Source organism: Rhodamnia argentea, chromosome 11, assembly GCF_020921035.1.
Source record: "Rhodamnia argentea isolate NSW1041297 chromosome 11, ASM2092103v1, whole genome shotgun sequence".
Taxonomy (NCBI): Eukaryota; Viridiplantae; Streptophyta; class Magnoliopsida; order Myrtales; family Myrtaceae; genus Rhodamnia; species Rhodamnia argentea.
The window spans coordinates 18,084,985-18,107,890 of record NC_063160.1 but is presented as its reverse complement, the minus strand read 5'-3'; the positions used below and the strand labels follow the sequence as shown (position 1 = coordinate 18,107,890).

General features: G+C 43.6%; 3 protein-coding genes across 5 annotated transcripts; 1 reads left to right on the top strand and 2 right to left on the bottom strand.

Annotated features, from left to right (window-relative positions):
* Window positions 1–1,056: 1,056 nt before the first annotated feature.
* Window positions 1,057–2,418, top strand: LOC115747341 (NAC domain-containing protein 104). Its single transcript, XM_030683474.2, has 3 exons — window positions 1,057–1,351; window positions 1,647–1,924; window positions 2,033–2,418. Exons 1-3 carry the CDS (start codon window positions 1,189–1,191, stop codon window positions 2,168–2,170), a joined length of 579 nt encoding a protein of 192 aa, XP_030539334.1. The 5' UTR covers window positions 1,057–1,188; the 3' UTR covers window positions 2,171–2,418.
* An 832-nt stretch (window positions 2,419–3,250) lies between these two features.
* LOC115747260 (putative clathrin assembly protein At1g03050) lies at window positions 3,251–12,790 on the bottom strand. 3 transcript variants are annotated; one of them, XM_030683337.2, is made up of 5 exons: window positions 11,033–12,790; window positions 10,306–10,367; window positions 9,399–9,459; window positions 4,693–5,775; window positions 3,251–4,592 (listed from the first exon to the last, which is right to left on the bottom strand). In XM_030683337.2, the coding sequence occupies exons 4-5, from the start codon at window positions 5,339–5,341 to the stop codon at window positions 3,469–3,471; spliced, it is 1,773 nt and encodes a 590-aa protein (XP_030539197.1). In that variant the 5' UTR covers window positions 5,342–5,775; window positions 9,399–9,459; window positions 10,306–10,367; window positions 11,033–12,790; the 3' UTR covers window positions 3,251–3,468. The 3 variants fall into 3 exon arrangements, 2 of the variants coding, with proteins under 2 accessions (XP_030539197.1, XP_048128344.1); XR_004016103.2 differs by lacking the exons at window positions 3,251–4,592; window positions 4,693–5,775 and adding an exon at window positions 8,482–8,611; XM_048272387.1 differs by lacking the exons at window positions 9,399–9,459; window positions 10,306–10,367; window positions 11,033–12,790 and having other exon boundaries at window positions 4,693–5,905.
* Window positions 12,791–19,472: 6,682 nt separating this feature from the next.
* Window positions 19,473–20,304, bottom strand: LOC115747263 (vacuolar iron transporter homolog 4-like). Its single transcript, XM_030683343.2, has one exon. The coding sequence runs from the start codon at window positions 20,234–20,236 to the stop codon at window positions 19,559–19,561; it is 678 nt and encodes a 225-aa protein (XP_030539203.2). The 5' UTR covers window positions 20,237–20,304; the 3' UTR covers window positions 19,473–19,558.
* Between the last annotated feature and the right edge of the window lie 2,602 nt (window positions 20,305–22,906).

Sequence of the window (22,906 nt, the reverse complement as noted above, 5' to 3'; positions counted from 1 at the left end):
GTGTTGATGTTGTATAATTGGCGGGGGCAGATGGGCAAAGAATTCAAGTAGATGATGTAAAAGAAAACAAAATGTAATAAGTGAATACAATGATGGGAATTGCTATTGGTGTTTAGGCACACTCCCAAGGGGGTGGGCCACCACCAGGTTGGGGAATCATGTTGGTCCACGACCAAACTCACCCCCCCTCTCTCTCTCTCTCTCACCCCACGAAAATTCTCATGCTTGCCACGTGGATGACAGCATGTGTATGATATCAGCATGAAGTATGAGGTATGGAATTCTTGAGCGTGTTGATTCCCCCTAATACCATCTCTTTAGTTGGCAAACTTAGGATTATGCTCAAGATCTTCTTTTTACTTCTTCTGCCCTGGATGCAAGACACGTCTTTCATGGTTTCAAACTTGACACCCTATACACTTGCTCTTTCATGTCTTAGATGTGATAAATTAGTTTCAAACGCCCTCGCCATCAGCCAGCTAATTTTTGGGCTAATCTAAAATTGAGATCGACAGTGTCCGCTCTACCGGACAGTCTTTCGGGTACTTTTATATGGGTCAACAGGTTGAATACGGGATGGAGACACGGTGTCAAGTCGATTTTGGAAATGCTTTTCCGATTGAGATGATTAGGTAAAAGAGAGCGAGTCTTAATCACATAAAAAAAAAAAACCAAGCATGTGAATGCATAATTAGGAAATAAGCAAAGATATTGAGAGAGAGAGAGAGAGAGAGAAGTGTCTGAATCTGCAAGCTCCCTCCAACGCAAACCGATCCCGTTAAATGGAAGCATCTAAGAAGCGTTACCAGCCGCCTCTCCATTCATTCATAATCAAACTGATGATCGCCAACTCTCTAAAATTTAATAAATAAAAACCAGAAATTAAAAAAGAGAACAAAACAGAGATGAAAACACTCATCAGAAAGATAGATAGATAGATAGATACAGGGATCACTTGTCCTTCCCAATTGCATTTGATGTGATCATCAGTTCATCACCCACCTTCAACCTCACGTCAGTCTCTCTCTCTCTCTCTCTCTTCCTCTTATAAATTCACACGACCTTCTTCTTCTCCACCACCACTCCCACCTCTATTCCTCAATCCTTATGCCTTGTTTTCGTCTCTAGTTTGACACTTATATGCCTAGTCGTCTATAGACGAGATCCACGACGCCGAGATTGGAAGCGATGGGAGATAACGTTGCCAACTTGCCACCTGGTTTTCGATTCTACCCGACTGACGAAGAGCTTGTTGTCCATTTCCTTCAACGCAAAGCTGCCCTCTTGCCGTGTCATCCCGACGTCATCCCCGATCTTGAACTTTATCCATACGATCCGTGGGAGCTCGAAGGTACTAGCATAAACGAGTACTTACTCATGATGGTTTTATGAAAAGCCTCCGACAGATTTATGCGAATTTTAAGCGACACATACTTGTAGTCCTAAAATTATACATGTAGGTTGTTTTTTTTTCAAAGTAGAGTTGAACACATGCGTGTCTTATTATCAACCTCACTAAATTTTTCAATTTTTAGTACTGATGAAAGGTCTATTCGTTAAGTACAACAATGGGAATATTTAGAGCTACTCTCTCCTTTATTTGGTGGTTTCAGTCTGGGGGTGGTAATATCACATCTTTTCTTCAGGGAAGGCCTTGTCTGAGGGCAACAAATGGTACTTCTTCAGCAGGAGAACGCCGGACCGGATCACGGGCAACGGTTACTGGAAGGCTATGGGTGACGATCCCGTTTTTGGAAGCTCGAGCAAGAAAGTCGGAATGAAACAGTCGTTGGTGTATTACTTGGGAGAAACTCCAGGTGGGATGAGAACGAACTGGATAATGCATGAGTATCGTCTCTCCAATGGTACCAATTCTGGTAGCAGTAGTAGCAGGTCGTCCAAAAGAAAAGGACATCCTATGATTGTATGTACATATTCCCCCACATATTATTATTACACAGTTTATGAAGACATTAGATTGGCTTAGACACCTTGTCAGAAAGTCAAATTACCAATCCTTCTGTTTTTTCAGGACTACAGCAAATGGGTGGTGTGCCGAGTTTATGAGCGCGGCGACGACAACAACGACGACGATGGAGCGGAGCTTTCTTGCTTGGACGAGGTGTTCTTGTCGTTGGACGACCTTGATGAAATAAGCACGCCGAACTAATTAGAGAAAATACAGAACCATAGTACGTGGTCAAATTAGGGGACTCACTGAAGAGCTTCAAATCAAATTTGTAGAGCTCTATTGCTGCTGGGTGGGGGGGTGAATCATTGTTGCAAATACCAAAATAGCACTTGTGACCTTCCTTTCTCTTTTTATTGGAGAATGCTCTCTAGGGTTTACTTATGGTGCAAGCAAAATGTTGGCATCCTTTTATAACTAATGGAAAGAATGCTGATAAAGTCATTGGGGAGTCCACTTTTCTTGCTTGTGTTGTGTGAAACCTCTTGACCTTTTTTCTTATGGGTTTTGAAGGATTTTAGAGTACAACTTTTTCTCTCTTTGGATGGTCACGTGCTTGAATAATAGCAGGAGAAGTATGTATGGAGGGAACCAACAATGAGGAAGAGGTGGAGCCCAAAGGAAGAATGGAAAAGTCTTTGCTGAGAGGCGTGAGCAAGATTTCTTTTTGGCTTTCTGCCTCCTATTGTGTGTACCCAATTGAGGAGGGAGTGGGAGCTGTTGTTTCTGGGTCAATACTGGAGATATAATCAAATATAACTCTAGGGATTTTGGAACCAAAAAAAAAAAACTCTAGGGATTACACAGTGGGATGCTTGGGTGACTGCTTAGGGAAGCATTGAGTCATGTATGATGTCATCTTTCACTCACCCACAAAAGCCCCATAGCTCAGTACATATTGCAATCCAAGCCCCACCCATATATCATATCAGTTTCAGTCCCAACACAAGATGGCAAAAAGAGGAAAAAGAAGAGATTTTTAACATCTGATTTGACTTGGACTCCTTCAAGGGTTAGGCAAATAGTGATCCCTTCAAGATGGGCGTGCAAAGTTGAATGTGCAAAAGACTTTTGCATGAATATGACTATATTCCTTTCCTGCCATATATGATAACAAGTTAACAACTCAGTAAATGCATTCGTCAAGACAAATTGTTGATCTCTAAAAGCAATTACAAGTTAATGTAGGATTAAAAAGGGAGGACAGTTTTGCCCCCAGGGTTTACCCCCCGGCTGCCGGCCGTGCGGGGGTTCCCTGGGTCACCAAAAAAAAAAAAAAAGGAGGACAGTCAGGATTTCCTGTTGAGTAGTCGTGCATTACGATAGGACCTCCCAAATCTCTGGCAAGAAATTGAAACAATGCCCTATAAACGGTTTAAATTTCCCATGCCGAAGCCATTGGAAAGTGTCGACCAACCTGAGCATCGATCGGAGGAAGCTCAAAATGAGCTTCGCGCCTTCGAAAGCCTCAAACTGTGTAGTTATCGTGAGCTGATGTTTCAGTAGTTTCTTGTGTAACCTCCCGTGCTGTATGGATAGTTAGCCTGTACATTTGTCACTCCAACCTGCCCTTGCCTCCCGTTACTTGCGTATTGCTGCCACATCATTTGCTCCTCCATCAGAAGCTTCTGTTTCTTCTCCATCTCCGACATCTGCACATACGATGGCGGCGCCACCGCGAGGGATGCCATGAAAGGATCCGCCCCGGTGGGTGCATTTCCCCCATCTGATGTCGGTGGAGCCGGCAAAGCTAGCATCGCGGGCCTCCCTGCCGACCCGAGCGCGACGCTGCTAGCGCTTCCACTGCTTCCATTACCAGTGGCCCCACCCACCGCAGCCGCCATCGCTCCTTGGTGATACATGCCCTCGAGTAACAGCATGTCGAAGCCGCCGCCTAGTGCAGTTTTCTGATTAGTCAAGTTGCTTGCTGTTTCAACTAGCGCCGTCTCCCAATCCGATGTGTTGTCTGAGAAAGCTTCCCACGGGGAAGCCGTCGTGGTAGCCACCGATGTAGGGGCGCCACCGTCAAACAAGGCCAAGGCCAGCTTGTCCGCGTGCTCTTCGCCCCTGACCGCATCATCCCCCAAATTCAACAAATCGCCTTCTAGTTGCACATTCGCTTTTTTATCCCCTTGCTTCGGCTCCAAGCTTTCTGCATCCTGATCTCCAGTTGAAGCTTCCATGAGGTTTTCAGGTGCAGGCAGAGCCTTAATAGCATTTGGATCTTCCTCGTCATTTGCTTCTTTGGGTGATTCTTGAACAGAAGTTTCAATCTTCTGTTCCACAGGTCCTTCTCTCTTACCACGTGCCAGTGCGGATTTATCCCTGATGAATTCATCCATGAGATCAAGTTTCTTTTGGGTTATCTTCTCGATTTCCGGATAATCGGCGGAGCGGGCCACTCCGACGTTCTTGGACCAGCCATAGAAGATATCGAGCTCTTCGAATTGCTTCCCTGTCCGAGAGAAGATCTCGTACACCTTCACGCAGTCGGGAATCTCTAGCTCCATGAAACGATCGATCAGGATTCCCATTATCTCTGTAATCTCATAGTAGATTTGAAAGCTTTCTTTAACTATTGGATAGAGCGCAACAAACACAACTCTGTTATCTTTAGCTCCACCTGCTCAAAAACCAACAATTTCAGGGGAAATGTCATTGTGATCTCATCTATGCTATAAAGAAAGAAGCTTAACCATCACATTCATGTCATAGGCACCAACCTGTTGGCTTGCATGCCAAGAAACGTTCAAGAAGCTGTTGCAGATGGTGCACCTTGGAGAAGATCTGCTCGATTTTCATCTCCCTCACCGGCGTGGCCTTAACGGAGGCCGGAACAGCGCTTGCATTGTCTTCACCTTCTTCGTCGTCCACTCCATACGCGCTCCGCTTCCCTCGCCTGCCCTGCATTCTAAACTCGAGCCTTTCGTCGAGGTAAAGCGCGTACGTCCGCACGAACGCGGAATAGTCCCATGAATTCGACCTCGAGGTGTCACGGAAATCGGACAAGTTAAGGAGCCGGGTGCCCCTCCTGGTGGCGAAAAAAATCTCCTGCTCATACGCCGGATCGCCCTCCGCAAGCAGCCGTTGGATCAGCATCAACGTCTTCAGAGCCACCGTCCAGTTCCGAGTCTTGTTGAGGCGCCTGGCGAGGGTGCTAACACACGAGCTGATGTGGGCACGCGAATAGCACGTCAAGCTCAAGATTTCTCGAATGTGCTTCTCCTCCGCAGGGAATTCTTCGTGCCGGGTCGCCTTGACAATGGCGACGTCGAGGTCGGAGAGAGAACTGCTGTTCCCAACTTTAGCAAGGCCAATGCTCGTCTGGTCCTTGACCGCCCCCAGGGCTCTTCTGATTTTGCTTGGAGCCATGGAGCTTAACTAGATAGCGGTGAATCCGAATTTCACAAGTAACGAAATTACATAACAATTCGGGTTACATTGCCATTGTTAAACAGAATTCGCAGTTTTGACGCAATGGAATTTCGACATTGTTGCGGAGTACATGTAATTTGGAGGACTGCTCGGGGTTTCGCAATCAAGAAGAAAGCAGATTGATGAAGAGCTAGTTGAGAAAGTGATGATTTGGTTCGAAAAAGACAGTATTTTTACGTATCTGAAGGAAAAAAGAGAGAGAAAAGAAGATTATAATTGAGGAAGAGTAATTTAGCGCTCTCTCTCATCCCTTCTGTAACGAAGAAATTATCTTGTTTTTTTTTTTTTTTTTTTTTTTGTACCTTTTCTCTGTGCCTATTTCTTTTGGTTTGTCTCAACCAGACATCTTGTGCTTCCTCCAAAACTGTAGCCTGAAAAATCGAGGAGAGGTCATGAGACATTAGATCAAATAAGCAGTTGGGGGGCAAACCAACTTAACCGTCGGAGCATTTGACCTTTTCAACTGCCAATATGTTTTCCCATTTTTAACACTTACGTTGTTATTTGCGATGAAGGTTTTGAAGCGAACGGGGTCCAAATGCATTTGACATTTATTGCCTCAAGAGAAGCATTTGCAGCGTCCAGCCGAACGTTTTCTACACTTTCGAATTGCAAAAAGGGTCTCAAGAATGGTGTTCTTCTCTTTTCCACACGAGCGCATGCCATGCTACATCTCGTAGATAAGTGAAAAAGTTGTAGGAGAGAACGAGTAAAGACATTAAAAGAAGTATAAAGGTATAGGCAAGAAGGATTAGCATTCGTTTATATTCGATTTCATTAAGCTGTCCTATATAAGGGCACTTGGTAGCTGCGCCGAATCTACCAAACCTAGAGAGAGAAACACATTTGTTGTGTAGGGGTCACTGTGGGAGTGGAAGATGGTTGAAGTGATGGGAGAAGAGGAATGAAGCTTTGTTTATGCTATTTGCTAATGAGTGTTTATGGTGAGTTGGTAACTGAAAAATGCTAATCACTTTCACATACTGTTGATGTAATTACATTCTCGACAAGGTTTCTGTCGTTCCAAACCACTGACCTGATTGCGCCATGCTTGCTGACTAAATGCAACTCTCTGCATGCATTGGATCTTATGTTCTAGTGCATAAACATTAAAACTATGCGGCCAGCTACAAAGGAAATGTCATGCACTACTACCATCTCTTTTGGTGGTCCCGACTAAGAGAAAACCCGACCAACGCCAATCTTTGAATGTGAAAAATTCACTAAGATTCGCATTCTGGACAACATGAAATTTCCAGATTTTTTTAATAGATCGGTCTTCATGAGTACTCTATCGACAAGGTAGCTTGAAGTTACTCTAAATGATAGAGGAAGCCGTGATATGCTTACTCATTGAAAAAGGCAATCCAAAACCACGACGCACTCCTCGTTAGGAGAAGATTCGACGGCTTTTGATTAGTTAATGATAACACATGGCTGTGTTACTAATTAGAACTGTAAAATGATTCATTCATGCGCCTTCTTCATATTCCAAACCTTATATTAATATATGATAAGTCTAAAGACAACTTTGAAATTATAATAGACAGCCGACCACCACGTTTCTAGGACGAATGTTGTGAATACTATGGAGCACAAGGTAAACGAGAGACATTAGTTTAATGAAATTTCTTCGGTGAAACAGCTTTAATTTATGCATGTGTCCTTTTTTTTGAAAAACTCTTGGGGCTAAAACAAAAAAAAAAAAAAGAGGTAAAAAAATTCTCTCATGTAATTTCTGAGCCTCAATAATTTTCACGACCCATGTTGATTTATTCTGTAAAATTATGATGCATTTGCAAAAGATAAATGAATGAATAAAAGTAATTTAGATGTCAATCACCAAAATTATTCAATCTTTTTTTTCAAATTTTTATATTTTGGGTGGATGGGCTATATCACTATAAGTACCAATTCAATTCTTGATTGGCGGGAGAGAGGAGCGAAAAGGAGGAACAGAGAGCAAAATAGGCGGTCCATGATTAGGAATATAAAACATAAAATGATTCCATAATTGCCTAGCTTAGCTCACAGAAAGAGAATGCCTTATTTATCGGAGGGCGTAACTCATGTGGAAAATATAATAATCGGTTAGGTCACCATTCACTAACTTGTGATCTGGTGTCGAAGGCTATAGTCTCTGGCCAAGATTCCCACATAAAATCTAGATCACTTGTTATGAGTCGATGCTTCCAAATGCTTCGATTAAGTATCGCAGGGAAGAAAGGACACTGCTAATCGGGATTATTTCCTCACGCATCTTTCTCTTTTCACTAAATTATACCTTAGACCAATGTTTTCACTGAATTGAGTTGAGTGGATTTCCATACGCATAAATTATTTGTATGCGTACAAGGGTTTTTTTGAGTATTCTTAGAGGCGGGCAATATGTTAATTTTTCCGTATTCTAGAACTCTTTCTTTAATCTCGATAGTTGGTTAGATGAAGAGATGCAATTTTAGCTACTAAATCAAGATACGATCAATGGTTGTAACAAGAGGCCCTCTAGTATAATTAGAGGTGTCCTCTCTCATTGTAATCATCTAATACTTCAAGCAATACAATACATTCTCTTTAAGAATTTCTCTCTCTAAACACTTTCTCTATCTGAAGTTGATTTATACTCGATTAGCACGTCAAGCTCAAGATTTGTGGCAGCTCGCCATGACAATGGCGACATCGAGGTTGGAGAGAGAACTGGTATTCCCAACTTTCGCAATGCCGATGCTCGTCTGGTGCTTGACCGCCCCCAGGGGTCTTCTGATTTTGCTTGGAGCCATGGAGCTTAATTAGATAGCGGTGAATCCGAATTTCACAAGGAACGAAATTACATAACAATTCGGGTTACATTGCCATTGTTAAACAGTATTCGCAGTTTTGACGCAATGGAATTTCGACATTGTTGCGGAGCACATGTAATTTGGAGGACTGCTCAGGGTTTCGCAATCAAGAAGAAAGCAGATTGATGAAGAGCTAATTGAGAAAGTGATGAATTGGTTCGAAAAAGACAGTATTTTTACGTATTTGAAGGAAAAGAGAGAGAGAAAAGAAGATTATAATTGAGGAAGAGTAATTTAGCGCTCTCTCTCATCCCTTCTGTAACGAAGAAATTATCTTGTTTTTTTTTTTTTTTTTGACCTTTTCTTTGTGCCTATTTCTTTTGGTTTGTCTCACCCAGACATCTTGTGCTTCCTCCAAAACTGTAGCCTGAAAAATCGAGGAGAGGTCATGAGACATGAGATCAAATAAGCAGTTGGGAGGCAAACCAACTTAACCGTAGGAACATTTGACCTTTTCAACTGCCAATTTGTTTTCCCATTTTTAACACTTACGTTGTTATTTGCGATGAAGGTTTTGAAGCGAACAGGGTCCAAATGCATTTGAAATATATTGCCTCAAGAGAAGCATTTGCAGCGTCCAACCGAATGTTTTCTACACTTTCGAATTGAAAAAAGGGTCTCGACCAACAAAAAAAAAAAAAAAATCGAAAGAATGGTGTTCTTCTCTTTTCCACACGAGCGCATGCCATGCTACATCTCGTAGATAAGTGACAAAGGTATAGGAGAGATCGAGTAAAGACATTAAAAGAAGTACGAAGTTGTACTAATTCTACATATTAATCTCCTACAAAAAATTTGGGGACAAAAATTGACAAAAATAAATAATTGCGAAAAGTGTCAGAATCTAATATCTGGAGGTGACCAAATGAAAAATGTTATAGAATGGCAAATTAAAAAGTATCAGTAAACTACGTGTTATCTGTTTCCCAAATAAAAAACTTAAGTGTTATCTTATTTTCGAATCACCTTCATCTTTAGAGCATATCAAATAAGCCACTGCATTTCTGGATTTTGCATAAACTCAAATGTTTAGCCAAAAGAAAATCGTTTTGCCATATGAAAATCATGCTTCTCTTCTTACTCTGCTTTTTTTCTGAATTGGTGAATTTTTACAGAAGAGGTATTGAAAGGAGGAGTTAATTCAACGATTTAACCTGACGTCCATATTTCCTTCCATACAGTCTTCTATGAAGCAGTAGAATTTATAATCCCTACCTGCTAAATCCTAATATCAATATCAAACTACCAAAAAAGGCCTATTGGCTGGGGGGGGAGGGGAGGGAAATACAAGCGATGCCCACCCAGAGGAAAGTACAGACTTTTGACGAAATTACCGGGACATAAACTCAAGTTACCCGCTATGCTGCTGAGGAACAAAATCCTCCACCAATATCTGCGAAGGTTCTCAATATAATTAATGGATACAAGGCCACTTTTATCTTTCGCTCCACATGAAGATAAAACATGGAAAAGGGTGATATTGATCCACAAGAAGCTAGGAAACTCTTGAACTAGCGGAAGCTATAGCCATTGTGACACCCCTCAAAGGAGTAGTTCCCCAAACCTGAGTTTCGCCGAGGTTGAATCTACTTTTTTATTTCTCTTTCCTCCTTTCTTTATTATACTTCTACTTATTATCAATAGAGACCAGTTATGGCCAGAAACTAGACATGAACTGAGCTACCGCGGCTCTGAAGACCACATGGACCCACAGAGACGAGATGTGTAACCATTCTATCCTTATAACACAAGTTCACCCAAAGAATAAAGAGAACATACTCAATATGCAATTAATTATACTCTAGCTTTCTCATTAATAGTACAGTTAATTTACACAGTTGCTCTATCCCATAAACCATAAAGCTGTGTGATAGACCAGCCAAATCTATCACTCCCCCACAACTATGACAGCATGAACATACTAGCGACTACCTCAGATCCAGCAGTTATGTGTACCACAAAACCTCTACGAATACGACAGTGATTCACCGAGCTAAGCAATCACAATCCCCTCATCAGCAGCTACTGTATTAAAAGCTTGCTGAAATACATAATTCTTACCAACTTCGCTTAGTAGCATTCCGAATTCATATTGAAATCAACTTCAGGAGAAATGCATGGACCTGCAAGATAGAAATGAAGCGCGGCCGAGTAAGAAAATTCTCAGTCCTAAGTTCATTCAAATGACAATAAATCAATAATCATACAGAATTAGGACTAATATCCTGCGAAAACCATATCATACACAGCTTTTTACCAATGCCCTGTCATAGTAAATGGTTTCATCCCAGGAATTGACACGGATAGCTTATTCCATGCTATAGGTTTTAGACACGATCCATCCACAAGATTTAAAGCAAAGAACAAAGACAACTTTTCTGGCCACTCATCATCATGGTAGTATTTTTCAAAATTATACTGATTTCAATAAACAAACTGCAGAGGAACCATTACTGTGTCCAACCCAATCGTGCACGTAGGCACATACAACCTCAAGAGACGCATAACTTCTTTTAGGTTTCTTATGCTGAACACTAAAACAAGTGTAGCACTGACCAACCCAACGCCTCTTCTGCATTTTGGCATCTTCTGCAGTACCCACATAACACCATCTCGATATTGCAAGCAGGACAGAACAAACATCTAACTGGCCAATTCTAAATATGCCAATGTACTAAAAGATATTGATCAGTTAATCCACTGTCATGAAACTCGTGGGCTTGAACACACCAATGATAATTGAAAGAACAAGGGATGGAATGTCATACCAACATGGCAAACAAACTACCTCGAATGTAATGATGATCTCCAGATGAGTAGTACGGCTAGAGGCTTCTATAGAAACCTCGGAAGTTCGGACTGAAGCGCCAGAGCACGTCCTCGAAATCATTCCGACAGTGAGGCAGGTTGCAGAGCACATAATGCATGCAGGTGATTTCTTGCATAAACGAACTGAAATTTCTTATCTGGAACTCTACCCAAGATTAAGCTCCTCTTCCTATACTTTATCATATAACGGTCGAAGACTACATCACTTCCTTTGTGTTCTGCTTCGCTAAACATTTTGTGCTCGCAACAAAACTGACTTTGAGATCCCATAAAGTTAGAAAAGCTACCCTCTTCCTCCTTCAACGGTAGTTCTGTGTTTTTACCATCTCCATTGGACTTAACCATACACTCATCAAGCTTTTCACTAGACCTTACATTAACCAACTCTGTGATAGTCAAATTTATCGAACTGTCATCACGCATCCTTGCCAGGGAAGAAGATTCTGGAGCCACAACCTCACAAAACTTCCCATTCATGCAAGACTGAAGCTTCCCATTAGTGGTTGCGTTCCCTGGTCTCAATTCCTTAGAAGATGCCCTCCTAACATATGTCCTCATCCTTGGGACATCTGTACAGCTCTTATTCGTAGAGCACCAGTTCTTTGATATCCTCAAAGAGCTATTCATTGAGTGGTGCAACTGAAAAGCCAATTTTTCATGCTTCCCATTAATGGTTGCATTACCTGTTCCCGAAGCCCCAGCCGGTGCCCTCCTAACGTATGTCCACATCCTCGGAACATCTGTCCAGCTCTTATTCACGGAGCAGAAGTTCTTTGATATCCTCGGCGAGCTATTCATTGAGCGGTGCAACAGAAAAGCCAATTCCTCATCGCCAACAACTTTATCATCACAATCACCACCTCTATCTTTACACGCCAACAGACTACTCTTGTCCTTGTTGGCAACCATATCGAGAGCATCAGTTGCCAATTCCACCGCCCTTCTCGCCACAACTGCCTTCTTTTGCGCCTTCTCCTTAGCCTTGCACGCAGCCGCATTCTTCAACTCCACCTCACAATTTGCATCCTTTACAACATCTTCCAAAGACTTCATCACACAGTCTCCATCTTCCAAAAGTCTAGAATGCCCTAATCCACAAACAGCCCTGCCATCACTCTTGCCGCCGCTTCTCCTCCTCTTCGAAGCCCCATTCACATTTTCCATCGATCTCGGGACCCAACAATCAAGGCAAACAGAAAACTCCGAACCCAAACCGGAACACGAGTACGACCATGGGGCCACACTCTTATACTTCAAGAAGCAACTTTCATGTATCCGGCGTCCGCAGGCACAACAGCGGAAACACTCATCCGAAGTCTCCGAGAAACAGTAAGAGCAAATAACTGAGGACTCGACCAAAATAAGGCATTTCTTGCAAAGCAGCACGATACGCCACTCGCTATACAGGAGTTGGAGTCTGTTCTTACCATGGACCAAGTCGATGCGGAAACCACAGGCGTGGCATTGCGACAGATTCGGGAGATCCCTAGTCTTCTTTGGGACGGAAGAAACCGAAGTCTTCACGTTTCTGGACGATTTGGGCTTGGGGCAACCAAATTGGCGAGGCCTGCGCGCGTATTGCAAGACCACAGCAGGTCTTTGTGCTGATTGAGGTTGGAGAAGGTCCGGTTGATCCATTGCAGAGGTGTTGCAGGGATAAAAAGAAATTAGGGTTTTCAGAGAGTCGATTTGGGGCGGATGAATTAAAGAGAGAGTTCGACCCATGGTTCTTTTCGGAAGAGGTGAGAATTAAGAAACTCAATGTTCTTAAACCCGGCCCGGAGGTCGAACCGGTTTGACGACCGTCAAGAGGTACATCCGGGTCAACCAAATCAGTCAATTCGATGAGGCCCTTATCACAGAGCACAAAGAATTGGCAAAATACTTAAAAAAAAAAAATCCTGAGCACAAAGAAAAACGAGAAATCAATATCTAAACGATAAAATATTCTAAAATCACGAAATCGGGTTCACAAATAGCAAAAACATATAATGTCGTAATCGGAGAGTGTGCGAAGAAATTTTTCGATGGGGCTCTGGTGAGAAGCAAAACACCTAATAAGATAATTTTACCACAAGAAAAATCTAACAAAGGCCTCATGGAAGAGATGAGGCACTCTCTTGGTAACTCCGACCACCGTAGGTACGTCCCATTCAACTCGATCGGTTAACTCGATAACATCATTATCACAAAAAAATAATTACATAAAAAAAGTGGAAAATATCAATGGAAAAAACTTAGACACAAAGAAAAATGAGAAATCGATACCTAAATGATAAAATATTGTAAAAGCATGAAATCGGGCTCACTGATAGAAAAAATATAATGTATTCACTTGAGAATATGCGAGGAAATTCCTCAATGGGGCTACTTTTGAGTAGCAAAACGCCTAATAAGATAGCTTGCATTGCATCATAACTATAAGGCCTCGTGGAAGAGAGGAGACACTCTCTTTTGTTTCTTTCTCACAAAAGAGAGGGTCCCGGTGGATAACGGGCTGAAGATTCGGTGGGGATTTGACCCATTCGGACCCAAAAACCAAGCTTTCTGCTGAAATCGCGGCTCAGCCGCTCAAGTGTCCGAATCCGGGTCTTTCCCCGTCGTCCGGACTTCCACTAACTAAAACGGGTCTAGGGTTCAGCCGGACTGGTTGGTGGTTTAATTAGTTTGAACGGGCCAGTCCGCTTCAGATTAAGAGACATCGTATCCATATTTCGTTGTGTCCAAAGCTTTGGGCCTGGCATGAAATGAAAAGCTTTGGGCAAAGATACTGCTGGCGCAAAAGAACACGGTTTGGACTCCTTTCAAGGCCATCTTTTTAGTCATTGGTCAGTACTCGTAATTGTCTGAATAATTATAGAGGTGTCAAATGGGTGGGTCGGATCGAGTTTGGATCGAATCGAATATGGTCCGACCCATATTAACTCATTTTGACCCATATTCATCTAATGAAAATTCAATGACCTATACCCGACCCGACCCGACCCACACCCTACCCATACTCGACCTAACTCATATTGACACCTCCCGCCCTTCTCCACCCCCACCCCCACCCGCCCTCCCGCCCGCCACCGCCCACCCACCCTTGTTGCCTCCCGCTCGCGGCTTCCACCACCACCCCCCGCCGCCGCCGCTACCACCTCCCGCGGGGCTCGAAAACCCCCTTTACCATATGCACTCCGTCTTCGGACACCATTTGTGATCATTTGCACTCGGACAACTTCCTTGACATCTCTCTCTCTCTTCGATTGCTCGATCGCAAGCACACATGGATTCCCGCAGCAAGTCGGCCCGCGAGTCGTCTTCCCCCTTTGACTCCCTCATTTTCGGTAACGTCAATAACCCCATCAGACCCCATTTTACATCAACTTGTGATTCTTTTTCTTGAATTAGCGAACAGCCTTCGCTTATGGTACTTGATTCATGTTTTCCGATTCCCTTCGTCGTTGCCGACTTGGGCGACACCCCGTACTCTTCCAAGACCGGAATCGGCGAAGCTCTCAAGAAGAACATTGACGGCACGACCGGTCATCTTCAATCGGGACGCAAAAACTCGCATTTTTTAATAGGCTCCGCCAATGTAGAAAACAATTGAATCGTCGCCTTTTCCACTCTTACTCACATCTTCCCCCCGATTCGTTGCAACTTTCGCACTGCGATGTGTCGGCACTCCAAGCGATCTCAAAGCCTTGGTTCAGGAACTCACCGATGATAGCAAGCCTAATAGTAGCACTATCATCGCCACCCTCCCATGGTGGTGGTCGTAGAATTAGGACAAGGACACTAAAGTTGCATGGCTCGTGTGGTGAGTTTGTAGGGTCCACCTCAAGAGCAAAGTAGCCATCTCCATATGCGGAACAAGAGAACTGGAAAGATACCGGGGTGGACGATGAATTGCAGCCGTAGAATAAGGTGGAATTAAGGTCGTCGAAATTGGATTAGTAGAGACCGAAGTCTAAAGTGGTGTTGACATGTGTTCCAGCAAATATATCGCCCAATCTGAAGAGCTCACCGGTGACGGCGAAGGGGGTTTTCGAGCCCCGCGAGCGGCGGTGGCAGGGGCAATGGAGGTAGCGGCGAGGACGATGGTGGCGGGGGCAGTGGCGGCGGTGGGCGGGCGATGGTGGCAGGAGACTTGGAAAGTTATTACCCATGAGTCAAAAATGGTAGGAGTGAGCAAATCGGACCGCCCGAACCGGGAACCGTCCGGACCGATAGTTTGGTTCTCGATTTTAGATGGGCTGGTCCGGTTCCCGGTTCTTCATATTAGAACAGGTGGTCGGACGGTCCGGTTCCCGATTCCAGGGATATAGAATCGGACCGGATCAGATCGGTCGAACTTAAAAAAAAAATAACCAAAATTATTTATTGTTTAGGGTTTGCTCACCCTTTGTGCCTCTTCGGTCTTCACGTCTCAAGCGACTCTCGGCATGCGCCTCTTGCTCACCGCCTCCAGCCTTGCTTGCATTACTCAATCCCCTCTCACGCTTCCGCCTCTTGCTCACTGCCTCTAGCCTCGCTCGCGTCGCTCCTCACCGCCTCCGGCCTCGTTCGCGTCGCTCAATCCCCTCTCACGCTTGCGCCTCTCACTCGACGCCTTCAACCTCGCTCGACTCGCTCAGCCCCTCTCCCTTGCGTCACGTCCCTCTCGGTCGACGCCTACCGCTCGGAATCTCAGCTCAACTCTAGACCGTCGCCTCTCTCACTCACTCTGTTTTTTATCGATCGCGATCGCAATCGCATCTCATCAAGGTAAGTACTCCATGCTTTCTGTTTTTAGACATTCCAGAGTTCACGGGCATCTCGTCTCATTTGATTCCTCCGTTGTCTTTTGCACAAGTACGACTTAAATTGTGCCCTTCTGATTTGGGTGGCTATTCTGGATAGTCATATTGGAAACTTGCGGGTCGATTGACTTAGTGGTTAGATATGTCATTTGTTGGGCATTGTTTTGCTCACCGACAATTTTTTGGGCGGGAGAAAGGATGGCTCCGATTAGAAAGTGGAAAGGTTCTACGGTAGTGGAATTCTCTACTTTAATTGGTCAGAATCAACGGACATAAAGATGGAACTCTAGATATTCAGCTAAAGAAAAACGAAAAAGGAAGAAGAAGAAAGAAGTCTAGATAGTCTGTACAACATCACCAAGTTACAAGTTGCTAAAAGTGAAGGTTGTCTATGCTTTTGGTTGTAGCCCTGGTGGTCATATGTGTGTCATATGAGAAACTTGCGAGTCAATTGAGTTAGTGGTTAGATATGTCATTTGTTGGGCATTGTTTTGCTCACCCTTACTTAATATTTCAGATTTTTAGTTATGATGGTGGCAATAGTGAATGGTCGAATGGAGTATTGGGCACTCCTTGTAAAAGCTTATTGCGGCGTTGCTTTCTTAGTCCTTTTGCGACAGTTCTCGTGATTATCCATTTAGGATTACAAATATAATTGGGAGAAAACAATATAGATGTTGCTACGTGATTTGCTTTTACCGGGTTTTGTTCTTTGTCACTTTGCTGCTGTTGCTAATTGAACTTATTTCTTGACAAATGTCCACCAAGCGAAGATTAAGATGAATTAACAAGCGAAGACATTGGGTGGGACGCCTTAAGCACTAATATCAAATGTTATATGATGACTTACTGAATATCCTTGTCGGATTATTGTCATGATTTGTTGTGATTACCCGGATTTCTATTGTTCTTTGCTTTAGTTTGTATTTGCTATCCACACAATTAAGTCAAACCGATGGAAGTTCACCAAATGGCCATTTTACATAACATACGGGGAGTTAAGCAGCTAGAACTAGAAGTTCACCCTTAGCTTTTATAACTTATAATCTTTTTGATTCGGGTGATTTACTTACATGTCAATGGAAGTGGACAAATCCATTGATGAGATGACTTCGCCGATGGACTCACTCGTACACGAAGGTGAAGAAGTCTTTGAAGATGAAGTCGACACAAATAAGGTATCTCATGATTACCCTACTGGCACTTCTACCGGTAAACGAAAGTCATCAACAGCCTGGTGTCATTTTCGTAAAGGCAACGAAGATAAGAATGGGAAAACCGAGGTGTTTTGCAAATATTGTGAGGCAAGGTATTGGTATTGTGTTAATAATGGTACTTCTGCTATGTTGAAACACTTGAGCAGGTGCAATAAGTATCCTCACAATATAAATAAGAAGCAAAAATTGTTTGTCCCAAGTAGAGTGGATAGGACTCAAATGACTAAGGGGAATACCAAGACTTGTAGTGTTAACGTCTTATCGACATGGGAGTTTGATCGGGAACGTTGTAGGCAATTGCTTGTTCGGATGATTATAGTGGATGAATAACCTTTTTCATTGGTTCAACGTGTGGGATTTCGTGATTATATCAACCAGCTACAACCTCTTTTCAATCCCATCTCAAGATTTACAGTGGCTAGAGATTGCATGAAGTTGTATCTTGCTGAAAGAATAAGTTTGAAGAATTTTTTTTGCAAGCTTAAGTCTAGGGTCGCACTCACGACCGATACATAGAGCTCTACTCGGAACTTAAACTATTTATGTCTTATCGCACATTTTATTGATGATGACTGGAAATTGCACAAAAGGATAATCAATTTTGTGGTAATGTCTAGTCAAAAGGGTAAAGAAATTGGGAAAATAATTGAGAAATGCATCTACGAGTGGAGAATAGAGAAACATGTGTCTACGATCACCGTGAATAATGCTAATTCGAATGATGTGGCCATTAAGTTTTTGAAAGCTAAGTTTCTAAAAGATAAGCTGTTGATCTTAGATGGTGAAACTTTACACATGAGGTGCGGGGCTCATATTTTAAACTTGATTGTAAGGGATGTATTGCATGGGGTACGTGATTCTATTACACGTATTCGAAACGTTGTTAGATATATGAGGGGTTCTCCCATGAGAGCTAAATCATTTCAAGCTTGTATTGAGAGTGCAAGGATTACTTATGAGGGCTCAGCTTGTCTTGATGTTTCCATTAGGTGGAACTCCACTTACCTCATGTTAGACATTGCCTTAAAGCTAAGAAAGGCTTTTGAAAGGCTGGAAGAAGATGATCCTTTTTTCTCACCTGAGCTTGAAGATGAAATTCCTAAACAGGAAGATTGGGAAAATGCGAGAGTTCTTATCATATTTTTGAAGAAGTTTTATGATTCTACCAACAAGATGTCCGGGACATTGTATATCACTTCAAATGATTATTTTGACGAGATAGCTGGTTTATATAAAACTCTGAAACAAGCGGAGAATGCTTTAGATCCTAGGGTGAAATCTATGGGGGTGAAGATGAAGGAAAAGTTTGACAAATATTATGGGAGTTTTGAAAAAGTGAACATGATGGTTTTGATTGCGGTGATATTGGATCCAAGAAAAAAGATGAAATATGTGCAATATTGCTATAAACTAATCTATGATGATGATGAGATAGTAAATGAGAGGTGTGATTATGTGAGGACTTACTTGGAACGCTTGTTTAATTTTTATGAGAAGTCTTGTGGTTCCGGACCTTCTAGTGACAAACATTTGGGTGGTCAACTTCTCATTGATGCTAGTGGTAGTTCGAATCCTGATGGCCATGAGAAAGGTCACAAAGATGAGATTGTTTCACTGCGGGTTTCGATGAGGACAAGGCGTTCGAATACTTTATGGATGAGGAGAAAAAAGTGGCCGAGGGCAATTTATCCGAGATCGAAAAGTATCTTCAAGCCCCACGCGAAGAAGGTCGTACTCTTGACATTTTGATGTGGTGGAATATTGCTGGCCAAAAGTTTAAAATCCTCTCTTTGATGGCTCGGGATATCTTGGGTCATATATGGGTTCACTAAAATTAAGAGATAGACCCGTATACTGGTTGAGTTAGATAACTCTTCTCTTATACAAAGTTTTTGATATACAATTGATTGTATCAAGCGCAAGGCGATAAATACGATCGACATCACGTGATCAAGATTGATGTCGTCTTATATAATAATTACGGCATTTTAATGGTGCCCCTCATTACCGAGCTCTTTGCCCCGGCAACCGCGCCCACGAGCTTCGGCCTCTTGTTTTCGACCGCCATTTGAGGTCCAATTAGATTAAATATTTAGTACCGTCTCTCCACCGTTGAGAACGTGACTACGAGAAACGAGAGAAGTTTTCACAGGAACTTATATCGACAGTAAGAGAAATTACGTTCACGTGCAGCTCCAAATGCACTTTTATTTTCTTTTTTTACTCGAAAAAAGAAATACGCTATAAGAGGAAAATTGAGGGTAATTTATAGTACACGTTGCTTACACTTCGGTCTTCAGAACTCATAAATGAAATATACTCAGAAATGAAATATACGAGACATCTAAATGGAACAGGACAAAAACAAGAAAAAAAGAAAGGAAAAAGAAAAGGGAAGTTGCTCGTGGGATGCCTCATCATTTGCCCTAGCCAGAATGAGGTTCTTCTAGCAAAAAGCAAAGGGAAAGATGCTCAAAACTCTTATATACCAGCAGAGCCAATCAGCTTGGTCAAACCAAAGGTGATTCCCATGGCCAACCACCCTCCCACCAGAACCCTTGAAGCCGACTTCACCACCGGCGCTTTCCCCAGCACCGAGCTCAGCCACCCGAACCCCACCAATGCGACGCTCACCGCCGCTATCACCACCGCCAGTCTCGCCTTGTACTCCTTCACGAACACTGCCGCTAAGAGTGGCACCAGTGCCCCTACCGCGAAGGCCAGCGCCGACGCCCCCGCCGCCTGCCACGGGCTCGGCAGCTTCCCCTTCCTCACATCCACTTCTTCGGCTCCCAGGGCTCCGTTCCTGTCCTCTCTCTTGATCTGGGCCACCTCGATGTCGTACTGTGAGTACACGGACACGAGCTCCCCGATGGCCATGCTGCAGGCCCCGGCAATGAGCCCCGCCACCCCAGTTATTGCCATAGTCTTGGCGTCCTTGCGGACGGCGCCGACACCCATCATGAGCGACGCGGTGGACAGCAGGCCATCATTCGCGCCCAGCACGGCGGCACGGAGCCATTGAGCACGCTTCGAGAAGTCGACGACCTCAACCTCTAGCTCGAGGGCTTGTCTGGTCTGTCCCTCGAGGTCGACTTTGAGGGGAGGAGGAGGCAATTGTTGGTGGTCTTGCGGTTGAGTTGACGGTGCTGCTGCCATGGAAGGATGGAGAGAGACGAGATACCTCGAGTTAACTCCAGAAATGAAAGGAATAATTGAGATGGAGATGAGAGGGCGTGTGGAGGGCACACTCCCTGAGAGAAAGGCTATTTATAGACAAGTATATGTGCGTTGTCTGGTGGAACATGGGACATGGTTTCCTACAGTTGGTGGAATCTCATGTGTTCACACCAGAGCAGGATTGTATTTTTGAGTAGAACGGAAAGAAAAAACCTTAGCATGAGACACAAAAGTCTATTGTTGTCGGATCTCAGCTTCTTCTTTTATGGAATTCAAGCCATTTTCAGAAGCTAGAACAAATTAATCGAGGGACCAGGTTTCCACGTATAATGAGGATTATCTTAGGGGCAACTTCGAATAATGGAATCTGATCTGTTCACATTCCCAAATTTATCATATCTTCTATTAGGTGACTCCATAAGTGTGCAGACTGCTCTAAAAACGTCAGCGAGGTCGCATTACACTTCCACCAGAAATGGCAGGAGGACGACGAGTACCATTGTTTTCGTTTGCGATTAATGGAATTACCGGAGTTCTTAGAGCATCAGACTAGTCATCATCGAGCATGACAGTCTCTCCATCCCGCACGCGCTCAGGAGCGGGCCCCACGAGAATGCGCAACCGTGATGATTCCAATCTAAGCCTTGAGCGAGGAAGACGAACATACTTACCGCTTGAACAACCTCTTCGGGTTGAATTTAGTTACTTTTGTCAGGTTGCGATTTGAGTCCGGTTGATGATGAGCGCATGAATCAAATCTTACAGAAAGCGAGCAGCATCACGAAACTTCTTGACAATCATTGGCCGAGAAAGGAAAAAGAAAGGAGATCTTTCGAAACTAAGGGGGAGATGCGTTGCGTCCTTCTGAAGGAAGGATGTTCACCTTTACGAGGGTTGCAAGGGAAGGCACGGCATGGTCGTGTTTGGTGCAGGCTCAAATGTGGCTTTCTTCCAACTCGCAAGGATTGTATATCTATCTCCCAGGATTCTTGAAAACAGCTGAACAGCAGCGAAGGATGTCGTTGCCATGCCAAATTAGTACGTGCATTATGCAATTTTTTCATCATATGAAGACGGTTTGCTAAGGCTGAACTTGCTTGGACGTCTAGTTAAAATTGTCTTTATCGCCGTATTCGACCGAAGCCGTCCGATGTAGAGGTACTTGAGGATTAATGCATTATTCTTGTAACCTCGAGCGTTTGTTAGGCATCAGGTGCATCTTCTAACTCAGTAGCTAGTTTTTTCAATCTTTCAGAGGAAACGTGCATGGTAGAGATACTTGCGCATCATCGACACTGGAGATCCGTTATACACGCTGGAGGCAATAAACAAACCAAGTTGCAGAGAGAGAGATAGAGAGAGCGAGAAGAGCAAGGCAACTATGTCACTCCAATTGACGAAATCTCGAAGCGAAGTTACACATGTTAAGGAGGAGATAGATGGTCAGATCACAGCCAAAGGCGGTCTCGTTCTTTTGCTTGGAGAGTCAGGATTTGTGGGCCTCGACGCACCCAAGAAAAGAAGTCAAATGAACTTAAAGCTTTATCAAATGCCAGAAATTACGTAAGCAATGCACATCTGAGACGGCCTGGACACCACCAGGGAGGGACCACTTCCGAGGACTATCATTGATAAATAATGTGATTTTCGTGTGGAGGCCATGCGCCTCTGGGGATTTGACATTAGTTTAAGCGGTCAAACTCGACGTGGGATGCCGACTTTGCTTAATCTTCTAATGATTCTGACGTAAAGAAACAGGTGGGAAGTGGCAGGAAGTCGAAGAGATGCTGCCGCAGAAGGCGGGCGGGCCAAAGGAGGGTCAAACGCAAAATGGAGGAGGAAAGGTATAAACGGAATAATTAGATGGACCCAATGAGGTGTTGGATTTAATCGGAACTTGCAGCACTTAACACAGACTGAAACTTAATCAGGGTGCGTCTGCTTCTCTCTCTCTCTCTCTCTCTCTCTCTCTCTCTCTCTCTGTTTTTTTACCCTTTGATTTGACTTGTTATCTTGTAGCTCTTCAAAGAAAGCAGTTTATTAAGGAGCATCAACTCATTTTTGTAAACGCGCGAAATATCAAAAGCAAAGCGGAAATACTTAGGATATATCTTTTAAGAAAGAAAAAACATCACGAACAGAGTCGAGGAAGGTGGGGCCCTGGGGGGACCAAGTCAATCGATCTGGTCTCCCGTCTATGGATCGATCTGTCTTGTGCGGGAAGAGAACGAGGGCGAGAAGGGTGAAAAAAGCGTGACACGTCGGATGCGAAGGAGTGTGGCGGACACACGCCCTCCCCCCCCCCATGATGACGAGGGCACAATTCAGACAATGAAAAGTCGAAAATGAGATGCCAGATGATGTTGTCCGGTCAGGTGGTGAGAGTAATCAGAAACATGTGGGATGGCGATGGGAATTAGCATCTGGAGCGTTCACACACGCCTCGGGGATCGCACTTAGTTTGAGTGGCATTCCGGGGGCATTAATTCTTCTCCTTCGAAGGATTAGATTAGATTAGAATCGATGGGAGACATCCAATCTAAGCGCGCGCGTATCACTTTTTGCCAAAATCGTATCTACTAAAAACATAATTTCGTCGTGTAACCATCGTTGAGAAGGATGCTAGATACAAAATTAGATAGCCAACCG

Excerpts from the sequence above, each read along its gene's own strand:
- LOC115747260 (XM_030683337.2), bottom strand. The coding sequence starts at position 5,341 with ATGGCTCCAAGCAAAATCAGAAGAGCCCTGGGGGCGGTCAAGGACCAG. Across the intron at positions 4,593-4,692 it reads CTTGGCATGCAAGCCAACAG|GTGGAGCTAAAGATAACAGA; the intron begins GTTGGTGCCTAT and ends GTTTTTGAGCAG.
- LOC115747341 (XM_030683474.2), top strand. The coding sequence starts at position 1,189 with ATGGGAGATAACGTTGCCAACTTGCCACCTGGTTTTCGATTCTACCCG. Across the intron at positions 1,352-1,646 it reads CGATCCGTGGGAGCTCGAAG|GGAAGGCCTTGTCTGAGGGC; the intron begins GTACTAGCATAA and ends TCTTTTCTTCAG. Across the intron at positions 1,925-2,032 it reads GAAAAGGACATCCTATGATT|GACTACAGCAAATGGGTGGT; the intron begins GTATGTACATAT and ends CTGTTTTTTCAG.
- LOC115747263 (XM_030683343.2), bottom strand. The coding sequence starts at position 20,236 with ATGGCAGCAGCACCGTCAACTCAACCGCAAGACCACCAACAATTGCCT.